The 19,289-nt window shown below is 38.1% G+C and overlaps 3 protein-coding genes across 4 annotated transcripts in view; 1 reads left to right on the forward strand and 2 right to left on the reverse strand.

The window, feature by feature from the left end:
• The window catches only part of LOC111515144 (uncharacterized), a 181,998-nt gene that overhangs the window by 161,989 nt on the left and 720 nt on the right, over positions 1-19,289 (forward strand). The window contains exons 12-13 of the mRNA XM_074185243.1: positions 1,737-2,037; positions 2,143-2,907. Of these exons, the coding sequence (XP_074041344.1) occupies positions 1,737-2,037; positions 2,143-2,907 (1,066 nt within the window). The remainder of the gene's footprint in view (positions 1-1,736; positions 2,038-2,142; positions 2,908-19,289) is intronic.
• On the reverse strand, positions 7,002-18,406 carry LOC141486767 (uncharacterized). 2 transcript variants are annotated; one of them, XM_074185282.1, is made up of 4 exons: positions 8,364-10,290; positions 8,219-8,302; positions 8,038-8,127; positions 7,002-7,982 (listed from the first exon to the last, which is right to left on the reverse strand). In XM_074185282.1, coding segments are annotated over exons 1-4 (441 nt in total). In that variant the 5' UTR covers positions 8,366-10,290; the 3' UTR covers positions 7,002-7,717. The 2 variants fall into 2 exon arrangements, 1 of the variants encoding a protein (XP_074041383.1); XR_012468025.1 differs by lacking the exon at positions 8,364-10,290 and adding an exon at positions 16,661-18,406 and having other exon boundaries at positions 7,810-7,982.
• LOC141486784 (uncharacterized) lies at positions 15,231-16,664 on the reverse strand. Its single transcript, XM_074185329.1, has 2 exons — positions 15,666-16,664; positions 15,231-15,610 (listed from the first exon to the last, which is right to left on the reverse strand). The coding sequence occupies exons 1-2, from the start codon at positions 15,886-15,888 to the stop codon at positions 15,231-15,233; spliced, it is 603 nt and encodes a 200-aa protein (XP_074041430.1). The 5' UTR covers positions 15,889-16,664.

The following is a 19,289-nucleotide window of genomic DNA, read 5'->3' on the forward strand; positions in this document are numbered from 1 at the left end:
TTCGTGAAGAAAATCCCGAATAAAGTGAATATGAATATCATCAATGGAAAAGGAGGGTTTTGGCTTTTTACTTCTCCATCTTTATACGAAAAATGTGGGAATCTTCCAAAGAAAGAACGGAAGAAAGCAAATAATTCCAAAATGAACTCTATACAAAGATGTGTAGTTTATACAACTTTCAGATACAAATTGAAAGAGATAGCCCTTTCTATTGCAAATATTCCAAATTCAAAAAAAAACCTCAAAAACAGAAAATGTACCAAAAGCATGTGTCATTTTGAGAAAAACATATTGAATTAAAAAAAAAGAAGAAAGTTTATTTTCATCACAGAATGATAAATGGCTATTTTATACTAATCAAAATAATGAGAATTACCATTTTTTTTAACGAAAAGAACAGAAAAAGTAATACATTCTCGAGAAAGCATTAGGTACATTCGAAATGACGAAGCAACTACAACCCAGATTTTCATCGTCTACAATATGACTATGAAACTTTTCGCCCTAACATCAGCAAACAGTGATTTGAAGATGTGATTCTACTTGGTGGCTCCGATAACATAGTTGTTTAATGCGCCTATATCGCGAACAGTGAAACCCCGACTACGAACCCCAATCAAATCACATTCTTCTATTCAATTTCTCTATCATTAATGTCTGCATACCGCTTATCCACTCTTTCATCATTAGATTCACGAATATTAATTTTCTATTCCTTACAAAATTTATTTTTTACTACTTACAGTACTTTGGAGAAATTCTATAAAAAGATCAAAATATTTTCTACTATTAATTCAATTCCTTCAATTCGTACGTTTTATCCCATCGTTTCATTATTATACGGTATGTTTTTGTTATTTTTGAGCTATCTTCTTAATGGGGAAACAATTGCCTCACTGGAGTTGTGACTATACTTTTTTCATTGTATTCTGCTCATCTATTTTTTTTCATTTGATACCCATATGATGGGGTGATGTTAATAATAAATCGTCATTTTGTAGCGTTCGCCATATTCGATTCAAATGGCAACACACTTACTAACTGACATACTAACAGGTTGAATTGAATTAAAATTGTAAAAAACAAGCGAACCTTATTGAAGGAAAATTTCAACAGCGGGAGATTTTCCGTCAATTTATTTCAATTCATATTTGGAAATGACGATAAAAAGCTCTTGGTAATATTTTCGCTTCTATATAAAATTCATTGAATATTGAATAACTGATAGTTCAGGATCAGTTATAGTAAAACATTTATATACCTCGCAAATATGTTCTGAATTCCTCAAATGCTCGCCTATGTCGATATACTGTGTACTGCAAGAAGAAAATTTGGTTCTGAAGAAGCTATTGTTAGCGAAACACGTGTTGCGTTCTTGTGAAACAGTTGTGTGTAAATCCCACAATAAAGTGTTTTTGGAATATCTATTCATCTATTGAAAATTCAACAACAATAATCACACATTCAAACAATTCATTGTGTAGTTACACATCTTCAAGGGCATAAGATCACTTTTTTCCATTCCTAATTGATGCTATTTCTCCGACTCGCGACACTTCGCATGATTGAACTTTATGAAAATTAAAAGATACTTTATGTATTTTGTATGGTCCAGAGTCTCTTTCTGTAAAAGTAAATTTGTCTATAGAACAGATAATGTTTTCTATTACCATATATTTCTTTTAATATTTCTGATTAATTTCACAGATAGCATTCTATGTGTCCATTTTCCACAGATCAGCAGTTGGAACGACACTAGTAACTCCGATTACTCCTCGATTGTCGCCACGAGATAATTCAACTTACAGTAATGATACAAGAGGAAATACTCCTCCACCTCGCTCGTCTGGTTCAGAATCATCGGGTTATTTCACTCCTCCAACTGAAAATCGAGCATTTGTTAAATTAGATAGTGAAGCTCGATCATCGGAATCTGATGACAAAGATGATAGCATTGAAAATGACAAAAACAATAATTCTCAGGATTGTTTGAATCCTGTTAACAATGAAGTAGATCAACGGGATGAAACTGTCGTGGTAAGAATGATTATTTTTGAAGAAAACTCTGAACTTTCGATTCATTTTTCAAAGGCATGAAAAGAGAGAATATTCATAGTTTGATATTTGTATATTTTATTTCAGATCAAATCACCAACTATCTCAGAAGGATTCCGTAATGTTGAAGGAGAGGTGATAAAACACAACGAGTTGGAAGTACTCACAGAAAGTGATGTTTCGGAGGACAAATTCAAAGAATCACGGAGGTTTAGTATATCCAGTTCCAAAGAACTGTCATTTGTGGCCTCTAGTTCGTGTACAGATAAAATGAGTAAAAGTAGGTCAGCTGTTGATTTCCAGAGTTTTCTTCCTGAAATACCGAAAAGAAAGAGTGCTTGCTCTGCGCCACCTCTCAAAGATGAACTGAATATCTATAAGGATCTTATTATCACCAGCTATGAAGATATTACAGTATTTCCTGAAAAAATAGCTTCAATAGAGTCGGTTGTGATTGGAACAGAAGAGAATGAAATAGTCAAATCCCCCAAAGAAATATCAGTCACGAGAAAATTGAGCAGACGACTTTCGAGAACCCCAAGCAGAAGATCAACCAAATCCACACCAAGAAGTGTTCGTGACTTGACTCCAAAAAGCACTGCTATCAAACCAAAAGATTGCTTACAAACTGCTTTAGCACAGATAAATAATCAAGAATGGGAAGTGATGATTCAGGGCCTACAGGGTTTGACGAAGCTAGCAAAAAGTCATCCAGATGTCCTAGAAGCAAATATTCATAATGTTTGCGTATGTTTAGCTAGACAAATTAAAAATTTGAGATCTCAAGTAGCCCGTAGTGCCTGTCATACGGCATCGGAAATATTTCAGTCTTGCAAGAAAGGTTTAGAAATGGTAGGTAATTTTTTTTCATTTCACTTTATGAAAATGAAAACTTGAACATTTTCATTCGAACAAAAAACTCGGTATCCGTTCTTATCAAATTTTACTCCCATTGAGAAACCTTCACCAAAGAAAAAACGTGTAATATTGAGCGTACATTGTACCGAAATTTATTAAAAAAAGCCAAAGCGGTTTCAGAGATATCTGTAGCACAGAAATAAAACAGTTGCGAACCGCAATGATTATCGCCCTTCAGGTTAGCATCAATTATGAAACACCCTGTATAGCAAACATTCAAATGAGTAAGGCAACAAAGTAGGTATCAACTCATCATTCTTCATTATTTTCAAAGACTAATTACTACAAATTTCATTAGTTTGAACTAATGAAATCCCTTCCAGAACGAATGAAAAAGAAGTATTAAAAATGAATATCTGAAAATAACAGTTATATTAGGAAAAAAAACTGGAATAAAATGATAGTGAAATAAAATACAAGTAAAAATAGAACAATTGAACAAAAAATAAAAATCAAAAATAAAAATGAAAAGTTGAGAGATTCCAAGCCAAGTTACTTCATGACGTTTCGAATGTTATTATTCACAATCGTCTTCGAGTGATGACTGAACTAATTTCTCCGAGAGCAGATTATTTCTGGGTCAATCGAGTATTTTCACTTATCTTCGCTTTCCTTTTTCCGCTTTACCGGTTTAGTGGGAGATGACCGTTTCGCGGGAGTTGGCCAATTTTCGCTTGATTATGAGTTTCCATTGCGTATCTCTACGCTAGCTTGGCTGAATGTATGGACAACATATATGCGAATTCTTTGAATTTCCTCCTAAACCAATGTTCCTCCCTGTGTATGAGCTCAGCTTGGGACTACTCGATATTATGTTGATGGGTCCAAACATGCTCTGCTATTACTGATTTGCTAGTTTCTCCTCGCTGTGTGTGTTTCTTGTGATCGGCAATGAGAACATTTAATGACCTCTTAGTTTCACCGTTATAGGATTTTCCGCATTCACAAGGTATCCGGTAAGTGCAATTCTTGGAATCGCAGTCCGCGCTTGGTGGCCTGGTTTTTGTGAGGCTGCTCCGGATAGTGTTTCTGGATCTGAATCAGGTTCTGATGTTGTACTTGGATCAAATTCTTCTTATCCTTCTCAATAACCCTCTGATGTAGGGAAGTGCAAACACTGATTGTGACGGCTGATCTTGAAAATCCTTCAAGTCAAAGCAGCTCCAGGTACAACGAGAGAAATAAGCGAAAAACCGAGCTGACTTTATTTTCATAAAGAGGTGACTTGAAAGTACCAACTTTATAGGACTGCGGATACACTTTCCATAAATGGCCAAGTGATGCTGCAGTCCAGCTGTTTAACAACTACAAGCCACAGCTCCTTTCAAACGCAATGTTCTGATAAAGTTTATTCCAAAGAGTTACTATGATTCAAGCTCACTTAGGTACAAAGTGAGTGGGTCTATTCGACCCTCCACCGCAACCCGCAAGCACACTTAAACCTTAGAATCACTGTCATAATCATTGAAGTTGAAATTCATGTTGTACTGTTGATTGTTACCTTGGAAAAATTTACAATTCGATGAAAAGACACGCATTGTTTTCTTATAGTCAAATTCTTTTCATGGAATGATTCAGATGATGATCTATAACGTAGATCATCTCTGCTGTAATTCAACAAATGTTTGGTAACATATTTCGAGGGATGTATTTATGGGGTCGGATATAATTTAACGCCCTTCGTGGCATTAGCCAGATGAGTAGTAGTTTTCTGGTGAGTGTCAGTCCATAAACCTACTGTGAAGGAAGGAAAGACTGGCCTGAACGAACTGTTTTTCTAGATACTTTGTAATAGGCCCATTCTTAGTGAAGACTGAAACTATTTTTATAGTCCAGGCATTTGGTGTTTGTTTTTCATAACCTAAACCGATGACAATGACATGAAATCCATGCTGCTTGGTAAGAGCCAAGTACTTCCAGAGCCATTTGACTGTTCGAGAATATTTTCATTGATTCATATCTGAGGCTAGTTTCACCCAATTTCTTCAGTGTTGTTAAAAATCCAGACTAGAGACAATTTTTTGAGTATTCCTATCGAAGAGAGTACTCTACCAACTTGGACGCTATTGTTTTGTGCAATTGGCGATATGCACAGTTCCGTATGTTATCTCCTTCAGGTAGGTCCATGAGGTATCTCATGACTACTGACAATGCTGATGGTACCAGGGATAATTTGGTGAATCTGTTTCTTTACACCGGAGAGCTCCTCCTGATCATTATGCTGTAAAGTATTCCACCGCCATGTAATCAATTACTCCGTACGTTAACATTGGTTCGACAATCATTACAAATATCTATGGATTTTTTCAGGCTCTAAGCACAAGCCCTAGGGATACCCACAAGTTTTTTGATATGTCTATACGAATGATTTTGTTTAAAAACTTTTCCAAGTTAGCGTTCCAGGTGATTATTTCAGCAAGGATAATACCTATCTATTTTACCTTCACTGCAAATGCAATGAATTCGTCTTTGAATAAAACAGTGGTTGATCGTCCATTTTCTTTTTCCTGCTGAAGGGAACAGCTTTGTTGGAGATTCCAGACATCTGCTCTCTGTGAAACAAACTATGCACTTGGTCTAGGGTCCTTTGAAGGATATTACTGGCTACCCTTCCCGTTATGGTCCTTACAAGAAAGACAAAGTTATCTGCATAAGCTTATATATCAACTTCTCTTCTGTCAAGAAGATCATCCATCAGGGGTCACCACAGCATGGAGAATAACTTATAATCACACTGACCCCCTACTTGATGAAAATTAACGACACTATCCATGATGATAGTTAGCAGATTTTCATAAATAACATTTTTCGCTAACACCATAGCTTCATTGGTATTAATAATTATCATTTTGGATAGCATCGAGAACAGTACCCTACTCTAAGAGCAGACCCTGGTGACCCTGAAAATATGACCTTGAACATCTTGAAAAATCTTAATTTCCATTTTTTATGAGCATCACGTAGATCAGTTTGTAACTGAAAGAAACCTATAAGCATAATCTACACATCTTCACAGGGAGTAAATTTCAAATAAATTACTTTCACAGTTTCTCAAGTTTCTCACATTTTCTCGTATAAAGACGGGAGAGTAAACAGCTGCCAAGCATTTTTTTAATTTGTCTTTATGATGGAATTGACCAATACTTGATGATAATCCATTACTAACGTATTCAAAAAACACTTTATTGTGAGACTTTCACTGAATAGTTTTACAAAAATGCAACACGTGTTTCGCCATACAATGGCTTCTTCGTTTTTTGGGCGTGGTAGTTCTCTTAAAAATCTGTAGTAGCCGCATCTGTTTCTGAAGTTTTTTCGTTTCATTTCTATTTCTTATAGTTCTTTTCTAGTCATCTCTATCTCCTAAGCTGACCATTTTTTTCTAGAGTTTTGGTAAGATCAATCTTACAAATTGAATTTCTATCTCCCATTGAGTCGTTCAGAAATATGGAAAAAACATGAATGATCGAAAATGTAAGTTCTATTCATGAATATATTTTTAAAGATAAAAAAATAGGTCCCACTATAAGTCCATCGATTTCGAACTTAAAATGATAAATTAATCGAATATTTCAATATGTGACTATGTACAACTGAAAATAGTATGTTTATGTCAATTTTGTTTTTATATTTAGGTTTTCATGTTATTTATTGATTCAGTTTCATTTTCATTTCATGGTTGTGAGTATACAGTGCATTTCTTCAATGTCCCCCCCTTTTATTTTTTGAACGGGTCAACTCAAGAAGTTGGAATTTGGGATAATAAAATCAATGCATGAATACTTGATTTTGACGTAAAACTGATAGATGAAACTTCCAAGATGGCGACTAAGCGCCATCTGGGAAAAAAATTAAATGGAAAGGGGGGTCTTGTGATACATCATTGTGAAGCTCCTGACGAATACTTCACAACCCTAAAATATAAAGTCGATATCTTCACCTACTACAAAATGGCGGAACATTTAATAATTTCCAGAAGACAAACACATTAATATCAATATTTTTAGAGAAATATTCCATTTTAATCTGCCATATGGCATTTCAAACAACTTGATAAGGTTTGTTAATTTAATTTTTGTTTATAAAAACGACAAAAAATGTTAGTACGACAATAATCATCATTGTTCAGTTGAAAATAATCTCATTTAGTTTTCGTTTTCAGTAGTAGAAAGGTACCACGTCAACAATCTTTAAAATGGTTAATTCTCGTTCATTGAAAAAAAATTGAATTGTGAACAGTGTTGTGAATTGAAATGAAAATAAAATACACTTCTTTTGGAATCGATGATATTTACCGCCCCCTCAAAAGTAATGTAATAACTTTCACTGAAAACCTGGACAATTTTCTATCTGCAGTTGTCTCCACTGTTGATCAAATCATCTTTTTGGGTGGCATGAACACTAATCTGCTTCCAAACAACACATTAAGAGCGCTCCATACCTGCAACTGGAGCCTCGAACTGCATCGAACGGTAAATGTCTGAGAATATGGTAGGCGGTCCTATTTTTACAATCACAGACATACTGAACAAGGGACGCCTCCTTTTATCTTGATGGATATATTCATTATGCAAATCGACAAGTTAATGTTGTTGCGACTCGAATACACACACTACAGAGGGGGCACGGCAAACTCCATAGACGGAGCGTAATTGTTTTACGTTTGGAGATTAATTAATCGTTTAAATATTTTCAATGGTGAACGATGTTTTATTATTCTATTATTATGAGGCTATTGCCAGAATCATTTCATCTTCAACAAAGGTTGTCCTACATTGGTCGTAATAAAATTCCTTCTAGTTTCTATGAGATGAATGGTTCTTTCAATAATGCACATTTTGCATACAAAACTGATTTGGGTTTTCAAACCCATTTTATATTCATGAATTGGATACATATCACTGAATGTACAATCGAATGGTGGATGCTTCGATATTTCTGCGATTTGTTTTAATAAATATCCAATATCTGCCAAACGTCGCCCCTGTAGAGATACACCTGTATACAAACTGAAAAAAAATATGTAGGTTCATATGAAAAAGATCAGAACGAATATATTTCTACCTCTGGAAAGTGTTGACAGTGCTTTCCACAATTTCAATGGGTGAAGCTACGGCAGAGACATCTTTACTACACATTGGACGAACATCATCACTGAAAAATAAATGTTTATTTGATCTTCTGGTTCGTATGCTGGCGTATTCACAAAAAAGTACTAGGTATGTTTCATATTTTAATGGATTACCTTCCCGAAACTTGAACAAATCTAGTTGGAAAAGGGGAAATGGACTCCTCGCTGTTATTAGAGTTGTCGGTGGTTGACTTTTTCCTAGAGAAAACAACGAAGTAGGTAATTATTTTTCTACAACCTCCTACTACAGGTTACTTACATACAAGGTTTTCAATTTTTGACAAATAATAATCTACGAATCCGATTCACACATAGCCAATACCTCTAAATAACCAATTATTTCATTGTCGAAAATATAATATGAAATACTCCTAATAAAAAAGGTGTAACTTTCTCAACGATATTACTTGTTTGGAAATAGATCTATATTCATTTTATACTTATAACGTTGAATTATGGATAAACGTAATTATTATTAACCTTCCAGTAGTCAGGAAAAAAGGATTTGAAAAATATAACATTTTATTGAAATACATAAATGAAAGAAAAAAAAAAAATCTAAAAAAATATAAAAAGAAACGAATATTCTAAGTCACATTTGACACGGGTAGCATTAAAACATGCAATTATTCAACCTCCATCGGGGGTTGTTTGCACCCTGAATATAGTGGTGTAACATGTTCCAAACATATATATTTCCTACAAAGATAACAAAAAAATCTTGTTTTTCTATTTTGTCGCCATCCACATTCCTCACATCGACCTGGTGGAATATTGACTTCAACAGCAGTTGATTCTACGCCTGTGATTTCTTGTAGGCGAAGCTTCAGTATCCGTGGAAGACCTGTCAAACATGCCCGTGCAGCTAAATGAGGTTTAATCAGATCATTTGCTAAACCGCGTAAAAAATTTCTTCTTAAAATGTTGATGGTCGGATTATTCGCACAAAAAATTACTTGGGAATTAATGCCCCCTATATTCAGCATCAAATAAAAAACGACCATCGGCCATCGCCTGGTCCCTCTAGCACAGTACGAAGCACAGAGTTTGTCCACAGTATCTACGCCCCCTTTGGTCTTGTTATAGTCTGTTATCATAACTGGTTTATTTAGATTATTTGTACTTTCATCGATCTCATCTTCTTTATGATAACTAGAAACCAGTAGTATATTTTTATTCTTTTTGGGTAAATAGGAGACTAAAGTACAGTTTGGTCTGAATCCAAACATACTGGAGTGTGGTGGTCTAGGAACTGGTATTGTAAATTGCAATGGCAGGCCTCTTCTATTTTTCTTTATTGTACCATATGAAGTTAATTTGAAATTTATTTGTAACTTGTCAACAAGAGGAATCGACATAAACCAGTTGTCCATAGTTACGTTTCGTCCACTGCCTGATATGTGACTGCACATCCTGGTAACTACATCTTCTGAAGCATTAGATACTTTATATATTCCCTCAGGTTGTGTACCAACGTAAACCTCCAGATTGCTTGTGTAAAACATTTTTGCATCGCACAAGGCAAATAATTTCATACCATATTTTATTGGTTTTTTTGGCATATATTGGCGAAAGGCACATGTTCCGCGAAAAGCTGGAAGCATTTCATCTATAGTTACGAACTCAGAATGGTGATACCCTTTTACACAATGGGATAAAAAGAGGTCAAATATCTTACGAATTGGTGCCAATTTATCCAACGCTCTTCTCTCTAGTCTAGTCTCAACATTGTCAAATTTTATATTTCTCAATAAAAATCTAAATTTTTGTAAAGACATCGTCAAATAAAAGATTTCAATTCCGTATCCATCTTTTCTCCATAGATCTGTATCTGTAGAGTAGGGAGGGTGAGTGTAAGCCCACGCACTTAGGCCACATGTGACCCATTGTACATCCTCCCAAGGAGTTGTCCTCCTAGGTCGTCGTCCATCCTGTCCTTTCCAGGAAGGTGGACAGGTCGCTGGGAGACATCTCCTTTATATCGGCAGGTGTAGGCCAAGACTCGCCGAACACACACTCTCTTATTGACGATAACTCCGGGCACTCGCACAGGACATGCCTGACAGTCTCATCTTCCTGTTCACACATCCTGCATAGAGGTGTGTCCACTAGCCCCATATTATGTAGGTGTTTCCTTAGCTGACAGTGGCCAGTCAGAAATCCTACTGTAAGGCGTAGATTTTTCCTGGTCATCGCCAGATATTTCTTCGGCGCCAGCTTCCCAGGGTCATCCAAGGTGATCTTGGCAAGATTACATCCTTTGATTTCATCCCATCTCTTTAAAGATTGAGCATGGGTGTAACATTTGGCTAGTTCCGCTATTGTCGAAGTCATCAGGCCGTGGGTGCCACTTGGTCCTAAAATTCTTAGTCCAGCCGCTTCCTTGGCTAAAGAGTCGGCAATGCGATTACCTTTACTCCTTTCGTGCCCTTTAATCCACCTCAGGATAATGTTATTATCTACCGAGGCTTTGGCTAAATCTTGGTGGCACTCTAGTGCTAGCCCTGAAGTAACACGGTGTCTGTTCAAGGCTAATAGTGCTTGTCTGCTATCAGTGCAGATTGTTATGTTTTTGCCCAAAATTCTTTTCTTGGTTATTTCTTTTGTGGCGATTGAGATACCAGCCAGTTCTGTTTGGACCACGCTGGTATTTCTTCCCATTCCCCATTTGATCCTTAGGCTTAGTGATTTGGAGTACACTCCACATCCTGAACCTTCTTTGGTTTTTGAGCCATCTGTATAAATCCGTATTGCATTTGTAGCATCTGACTCTGTGTTCTGCTTAATTTGTATTTTGTAGGGTTTATTAAACACAAACCTGGGTTCAATTGCATCACTTGTTGCCTGCAGCAGAGGTTGCGCAGTAAGCGCTTCCCGCCATAGGCCCAGCCTCAATCGACCCATTCCTACTTCTAGGTTTACACCAGCCGTGTGCAATCGTACCATGGCCATTAACGCAACCTCCTTAACGAACAGATCCAGAGGGGTCAGACCCGTGATTACTTCCATTGCCGCGGTTGGTGTTGTTCTCATGGCTCCTGTGATGTTTAAACAAGCCAGTCGCTGTATTTGATATAATTTTTGGATGGCCGTTGCTTGTAGAACTTTCGGTCCCCATGCAATGGCTCCATACGTTAACATAGGTCTTATTATTGCAGTGTAGATCCAGGCGACTGCACGGGGTGAAAGACCCCATGCGCGTCCCACTGTCCTCCGACATTGCTCATAAGCCACGTATGCTCTTTTTGCTCTACTCTGTAGATGAGAGTTCCATGTTAGCTTCTTGTCGAGGATAATACCAAGGTATTTCACCTCTTCAGAGAAGTTTAGTTGGCTTTTGAAGATTTCGGGAGGTTTTAAGCCCGTTAAACTTCTTTTCCTGGTGAAAAGGACCATCTCAGTCTTCTTGGGATTGATCGACAGTGAGTGTTCCTTACACCATGTTTCTATCAATTTGAGCCCATCCTGCGCTCTATCGCACAGTGTGTTTACAAATTTGCCGGTCTGCAAGATAACTATGTCATCTGCGTATGCAATTGTGTAGAATCCATTTTTGTTAAGGTGATTAATTAGGGTATCCAGAACTATGTTCCAGAGAAGGGGTGATAAGACCCCTCCCTGTGGACATCCCCTCATGACCAGTCCTTTAACTGTGATGTCTTCTACATTAATACTTATTGCTCTGCTAGAGAGCATCTGGAGTATCCATTCTCCTACTACCAGGGGTACATTCCTGGAGTGTAGTTGCTGGGTAATTGTTGGAAAGGTTGTTTTATCAAACGCTCCCTCAATATCTATGAATATACCTAGGGTGGATTCTTTGTTGTCCAATGATCTCTCGATTCTGCCAACCACATGGTGAAGGGCCGAATCAGTAGACCTTCCCGGGGTATATGCATGCTGATTTGGATGAAGTGGGTTGTTAACAAGTACTTCATCTCTTATGTACCGCTCACATAGCCTCTCCATGGTTTTTAAGAAAAACGATGTGAGACTAATTGGTCGGAATGCTTTTGGTAGGGTGTAGTCCATCCTACCTGGTTTGGGTATAAATTCTACTCTTACTTCTCTCCACTTACTGGGAATATACCTCAGAGCTAGAGAGGCTCTGAATATTCCAACCAGGTGTGGCATAAGAGTGTCCAGTCCCCACTGAAGTAGGGCTGGTCTTATACCGTCAGGCCCTGGTGACTTGAAGGGGGAAAAGCTCGATATAGCCCATCTTATTTTGTCCTCATCAATTACTGTACTAGCATATTGCCAGTCATATTGTGAGGGTGTTATTGGTATATCCGTCCAGTTCGCCGTTCCAGGAAAGACAGAACCTGGGAAGTGAGTTTCCATAAGAATCTCAGCACTCTCCTGGAGGTTGGCGGCTTTGTCGCCATTTTCCCTCGTCAGGATGCCGATAGTCTTATGGTGGTCATTTGAGAGTGCCTTCTGTAGCCTAGAAGCTAGTGGAAAATCTTCGACTGCCTCACAATAGGCTCTCCAGGCTTCTCTTTGTTTTCGCCTGCAGACTTTTTTAAACTCTCTGAGGTTGGCTTGATATATAACCCAGTCCTCTTCGAGTCTTGTACGTTTTGCCCTGTTAAAGGTCGTTCTCGCTGTCCTCCTGAGGTGTTCCAATTCAGGGCACCACCATGTGTTGGTTGTGCCATGCGTTTGAACCATCCTCATTGGACAGGATTCCTTATAGGCAGTGCCTATTTTGTTGTGGATAGATACTGTGTACCTTTCCAGTTCTTCATTGTTGCCAGGAGTCAGGACCTCTTTTTCCCGCAGAGCTCCTCTTAAGAGTCGATTGTAGAGAGCTACATCCGACCTCTTCGGGTCACGGGATTTTACAGTAGTCCTGAGATCCTGGCTTATCGTATAGGTCAGCCAGCGGTGGTCTGACATAGAGATATGGTCCGAGACTTGCCAGTCTTGGATTTTGTTTGATATTTCGGCTGTCGTGAGCGTGATATCTATTAACATTTGGCTACGGGCATTAATAAATGTTGGCTCCGTGCCTCTGTTCAAGATTGTTAGATCTTTCTGTATTATATATTCGTATAGTGACTTACCTCGGGCGTTGATATCCTTGCTGCCCCAGCTCACGTGGTGAGAGTTTGAGTCGCAACCCAATATGAGCTCCACTCTCTGGTTGAGGCAGTGGTCCACTAGTACTTCCATTTCTCTGGTCGGTGGTAGGGTGGCTGCATCTGAAGGGAGGTACACCGATGCGATTATCAACGCCATATATTTGCCTTTCCCAACTGGACATTCAACTTTGACCGCAGTGAGATCTGAGGTGCTGAATTGTGCCATCGGTAACGCTCTGTATTTCCTAGGAACGTAGACAGCCGTCCTAGGTTGCTGGTTGCTTGGTAAGCTGAAAGTTTGACCAGTTAAACTACTGAAACCAATAATTTTGGTCTTTATTATCCAGGGCTCCTGGATCAAAGCTATTGCCTCCTCCAATACATCAAGGTGGCGACATAGTGTTGCCGTTGCCGCCTTTTTATGTTGGAGGTTGCATTGTATTATTTTTACTTTTTTTCCAACGTCCTTGCCCATGAGACAGTTGTTGGATACACAGTTACCTTTAGAGGTCCATCTGCTCCCCTGCTAAGGGGAAGGTGGCCTCGCTGTTTTTGGGTGCCTCCTCCGTCAGGTCATCGAATGTCATCTGTTCAGATGCTTCGATTTCCTTTTCGGGACCCATGGTGGCCTTGGGGTCAATATCCACTTTAGGTGGTTCAACTCCCAAGGACCTAGGGTCTTCCGAGGTACCCTCTGTTTCTTTTACTGTTGCCCTAATAGTCAGTGAGGTAAACGCGTAGCTTAACCTCATCGACTTCTTCTTCAGGACAGCCATATCATCTTCTCCGATCCCGAAGACGAAGAGGTGTCCTTGTGGGTTCATCTTAACCTCATGATGGAAGGTGCACCATCTTGCTACCTTCAGGTCAGGATTCTGCGCCTTTAGCCGACCCAGCACCCTCTCCTTTTCACCGGATGTCGTCTTGTGGACGTCCTCCGGGATCCAGAGTGAGGCTTTGGTAAGCTTCGGGAGCTTATCCACACTGACGACCGCAAGTGATGCCTCCTCCCATGGCTTGATATTCATTGTGGCTTTCTTCAGCCACTCTAACGTCACGTCGTCATCGCAGACCACTCTGATGATTTCACCGGAGTATGTCCACGACTTGAACGTGGGCGGTTTGCTGTTGTTGCTGGAGGCGGAGAAGATGATCTTGTCCAGCTCCTCCAACAGTTGTTTTTTGATGAGACTCTCTCGTTCTGCGGTAACCTTACCGTATGGGTTAGTCTCATCTATGATGGCTACCTTGAGGTGTCTCAAGGCGGCCTTCACGAAGGTTTTGGAAGGTGCAGCGACATTTCTGTCGCTGCGCAGCTTCTTCAACCTTCTTGGGGTTCCCTCCGTGGAGGTACTCGCGTGAGGGCGCTTTCCTGCGGTGGCAGCCGGTTCCTTGCCTTTTTTCAAGGCGGAGCTCTTGGCGCCCTCCGCAAGAGGTGCCCTTGTTGTTGAGGATGGAGTGGAGGAGGTGGAGGGTGCACTCATAGTTGCTGCCACTTCTGCCTCTTTCGCTCTCTTCCTCCTCTTGGCCTCGGCGCCGCTGATTCGCTTACGCCTTGGCCTTGCATCGCGAGGTGGTCTGCTATGTCCAGCCTCTTTCTGAGCGGTAGCTTGGGGTGAGCATTTCTGTTCATCCCCAGCCCCCGCCCTAAATTGAGGTGAGCATTGCTGTCCAGCCTCGGGATTGATTGGTTTTTTCATACGTTTAGATTCTATGTATGTTCCCACGAGTAGCAAGGGAAGGGTTGGTCACCTCTAGCAGAGCCCCGCATTACCAGAGGAAGGCTAGTTACAATGAGGTTTCGCCCGGTTCCTCAAGGGGATCGTTCGTAACCGCATATAACCCTGCGGCCATTCAGCTGTCGACACGACATCTTAGCTTGGGTAGGCTGGTCCGCGGTGGCATGTTTTGCAGGGCTTTTGGGGGGTTTCAGTTCCCCTCACCCTACTTATTTCTGCCACTGACCAGGAGTCCGTCAACCCCGTCCGTTAGGCCACATTGGCTTCCCGGATAGGACCTCCAGTCCCCTGGCCGTTCCCCTATCCGCCACCTGGGGACGCGCCCGATAGGTAACCCAACCCACGGGTTCTCCATAGATCTTCTAGGTTCAATTTATTTCCTTTCATAATTCCAGCCATATAAATTAATCCCAACAAAGCACGAATTTCAGTGACATCAGTTTTATTTGCATCTCTTTCCCTCGTATATTTAGTTTTTATTTTTTCTATAAAAAGGTTAGTGTACATAATAATTTCCGAAAGAATTTCTTCAGTGAAAAAGTGGTTCCATATTTCTAAGGGTCGCTTCAAAAGCCTTGTTGTTTGTGTGGGGCCAGGTAGACGTTTTATAATATTTTCTTGTCGTGTTCTAATTGTTGTCCTTGGAGGTTTATGTTTTTTCCAATAAGTGTTGTCTTTAGCTGTAACAAAAAGTACCAAACGTAAGATAAAAAAAATATAGTTGATTTTTGTTACCTATAAAAGATGGACCTGTCATCTGGTAGTTATCATTATTTTCATCAGCATTGTCAATACCTTGTTCGGAGTCACTACTATGTTCAGTGACTTCCTCGTGATCGGATTCATCTATGTCAGATTCATCGAATGGGACTTCAGCATCATTAGTTTCCAAATCCTCTGATAATGTTTCCTCCACTAACCGTTGCAAACGTTCCTGTTCTTTTTCATAAGAGGCCATGGCTAGAAAAGTGAAACAATGAAATGAATAACAAAAAAATTAAGATTTCAGTTACTTACTTCACCCGTAAAAATTGTCACGCGAGTCGTCGCGCCGGACTGGGGACTGGGACACCTTTCTTTTATCTTTCCCATGACCACAAAAGCACCTATGAGTAGATACTTTATGGAACGTAATTCAAACACAATTAAGTACAAACTCACACTAATACAGGAAACGAAAGTGACTTACATATGAAGCTTTCAAAATTTTTGACTAATAATAATCTACGAATCGATAGGTTTCGAATGCCACATGCTCGATGAGACGTTACACATAAACAATACCTCTAAGTAACCAGGGCTTATATTTGCCGAAAATATATAAGTAATACCTACCTAAGGCGTCACCTACCTAACTAGTAATACCTACCTGACCATCTATAATGGTCCCAAAATAATACTCTGGGAATACCTGACAAGTAATAAATTGATTTCCGAAAATTTATTAACAAAAGATAGCAATTACAATTGAAAAAAAAATGGGTAAACAATCATTTTATTACCATTGCGTTGAATTATATGGATAAACGTAATTATTATTAACTATCCATAATTTTATTATAATTCACTATATCAAAGATACGACTATAAAATCGGACATGAATATTCCTTTTGTCATACAAAAATAAAATTGAATGCGAAGTTGAATTCCAATGAATTTGCTCTAAACATCGTTTTCAGTATGTAACTAACCTTGAGTCATAATGAGTCAATAGTTATTGATTTCTTACCGATGTTTCTACGCCTACGTATTTTCTCACTTGTGTACTACCGTTTTCCTTTCGCAGCGTCTAGCCTTCCTTTCCCAAAATCACACCAAAAAGCAAGTTCCGAATTCAAAAACCATGAAGGAGAAATTCACAATGAACGAATTGCAGCCCATAAATAAAAATCCGCACGCCGTTTGCCGTTGCATTTGCGATCAGGGAAGAGATTGTCAGGTGATCAGAGGGCGCCAGGAACTGGTTGCCGTAAATGCATTTTCTATTTTACTTCTCAAAGTTTTCATTTAAAATGTGATGATTTGAAAATGTACTTAATTTCAAAAAAACTATATTCACTAGAGGGTAACTCTCATTTTCAAAACAATTTAGTTGGGATAATTTTTTTTTTCAGAAATTCGAAAAACAATAGTCAGGCACTTGAGGAATATTTTTTTGAAGCGATCGGTGCAAGTTGCATGAAAATCGGATAACTGGTTGAGAAACTATAAGTAAAATACGTTTCAAGTGGGCATGGATTCCTCTTAAGCGACTCTTTAGACGTTTATGGTCTTATACAAGTTATTAATGCAAGTGCTATGTCTGATCATTGCTTGGTTTATTGGGAACTTTACTTTAAATTGAATGAAACAGAATCTGAAATACACTACTACCGAGATTTTGAAAATTTCAATAATCTCTTTCAGGCTGATTTTATTAGGGTACCTTTCCATGATATTTTTAGTTTACAGGATATTGATGAAAAAGACAATCAGCTCTCCACCATAATTTTGTCATTATTCAACGAATATGCCCCTGTGAAAGTAGGCCGTTTGACTAAAAAACTTGCTCCTTGGCTGACTTTTCCTATTGAAATGATGATAAAAAAAGAGAATCTGCAACTAGTCAAGTATAAGAAAACAAAATCACCTACTGATTGGTCGCGATACAAGGAGTTACGTAACTTCACTCTTACTACTATCAGAAGTGAAAAAATGCATTTTATGATAGACTTTTTCATAGCCATGATTCTGAACATGGACTAAGTTGAAGAAAATTAGCAATGAAAGTAGAAATATTGACCTACCAATTACTCTCCCTAAAACTGAAGAAGTGAATGGTTATTTCAGTTCAGTATTTGTTGATGAAGAAGTTGATGATAATCTCCTGGAACTTTACGAAAATACAAAATTTTCTTCATTAAAGGATTCTGAAACACCATTTAGATTACATTATGTCACGATCAACGAACTAAGAGAAATTTTGTTTGGAGTGAAATTAAATGGTATTGGCTTTGATGGTATAACCATCAATATATTGAAATACTGTGGTTCCACTATTGATATCTCTCTCACCCACATTGTAAATTATTGTATAGAAAAAAACTATTTTCCTAATTCATGGAAAGTTGCCATTATCAGACCCCTAGCAAAAGTAAATAATCCCAAGGAATTTTCCGATCTCAAGCCTATATTATGTACAATGCCAAAAATTGTGGAATAGGCCATTCATCGGAAATTCATGCTGTATATATATTATAACAACATAATTCATAAATGTCGAGTAGGTTTCCGACCAGATTATATTACATCGTCCGCTTTAATGCAGATTACATATGATATTATTAGAAATACTAATAATTAAGATCTAAAAGCACTAATAACCATAGATTTTTTCAAGGCTTTTGACGCTTTACTCTATTTCAAACTGAAATATTCCGGTTTTTCTGATGATAATATTTTTCTTATGAACTCCTACTTGATTATAAACAATACTATGTCACAAAACATCAATTTTGAAGTAGGTAATACCACGTTATCAATAGTTGAATCTACGGAAAATTTAGGTATAATTTTTGATTCTAATTTGAAATTCATTTCCCATGTTTTTTACTCAAAAAATCTTAAGAAAGTTTTAGGTTGATTTACGCCCATAGGCATTCCTTGAATCAATCAATACGTAAATTGTTCACTGAAACTTTAGTTCTTTCGAGATTCAGTTATGGAGATGTTGTCTATGGAAATCTACTTACAAAACTTGAAAAAAATCTCATTCAGAAATTTCGAAATTTTTTGTTGCTGATTTATATTTTCACTGAGAAAATTCTATGTCTCCAATAAGTCCGCTGAACTGAAATGGTTTTCAATGTCTAACTGCAGACAATATAATTTTTGTTTATAACTATATAAAATAATGAAATGAAAAATTCCTTCGACTCTATACGGAAAAGTGATACCTAGGTCGATTCTTCATTCACATAAGAAACAAATATCATGTGCATGTAGCACATCATTCTTCAGACGTGTAACTGAAATCTTTCAACTGTTCAGTCGTCAAAATGCACAATTCATTCCTCATCAATTGGCTTCATTTATCTGAATATCAGTTTGAACGTCATTTGAGAATCAATTTCCTTCAACAGCCAGGATAAATTATATAATGAACCCGGTACTAATAAATTATTGACTATTTCATAGGTTTTCTTTTTACAACCAAGAATTACCCATCCTTTGCACTTGGCTACCCCATAGTGATGATGGGGCAAAAGTTCGAAACATGTGTCTATAATTTGTCATTTTTTAGTGATATGTCCGATAAAATCATATCTCACTCTGTTACCATTCATAAATTTGATGAAAAGTATAATTGTAACACTTCT

This window comes from Leptinotarsa decemlineata, unplaced genomic scaffold (assembly GCF_025532065.1).
Source record: "Leptinotarsa decemlineata unplaced genomic scaffold, Ldec_3_MD MMD2_tig00026369_RagTag_RagTag, whole genome shotgun sequence".
Lineage (NCBI taxonomy): Eukaryota > Metazoa > Arthropoda > Insecta > Coleoptera > Chrysomelidae > Leptinotarsa > Leptinotarsa decemlineata.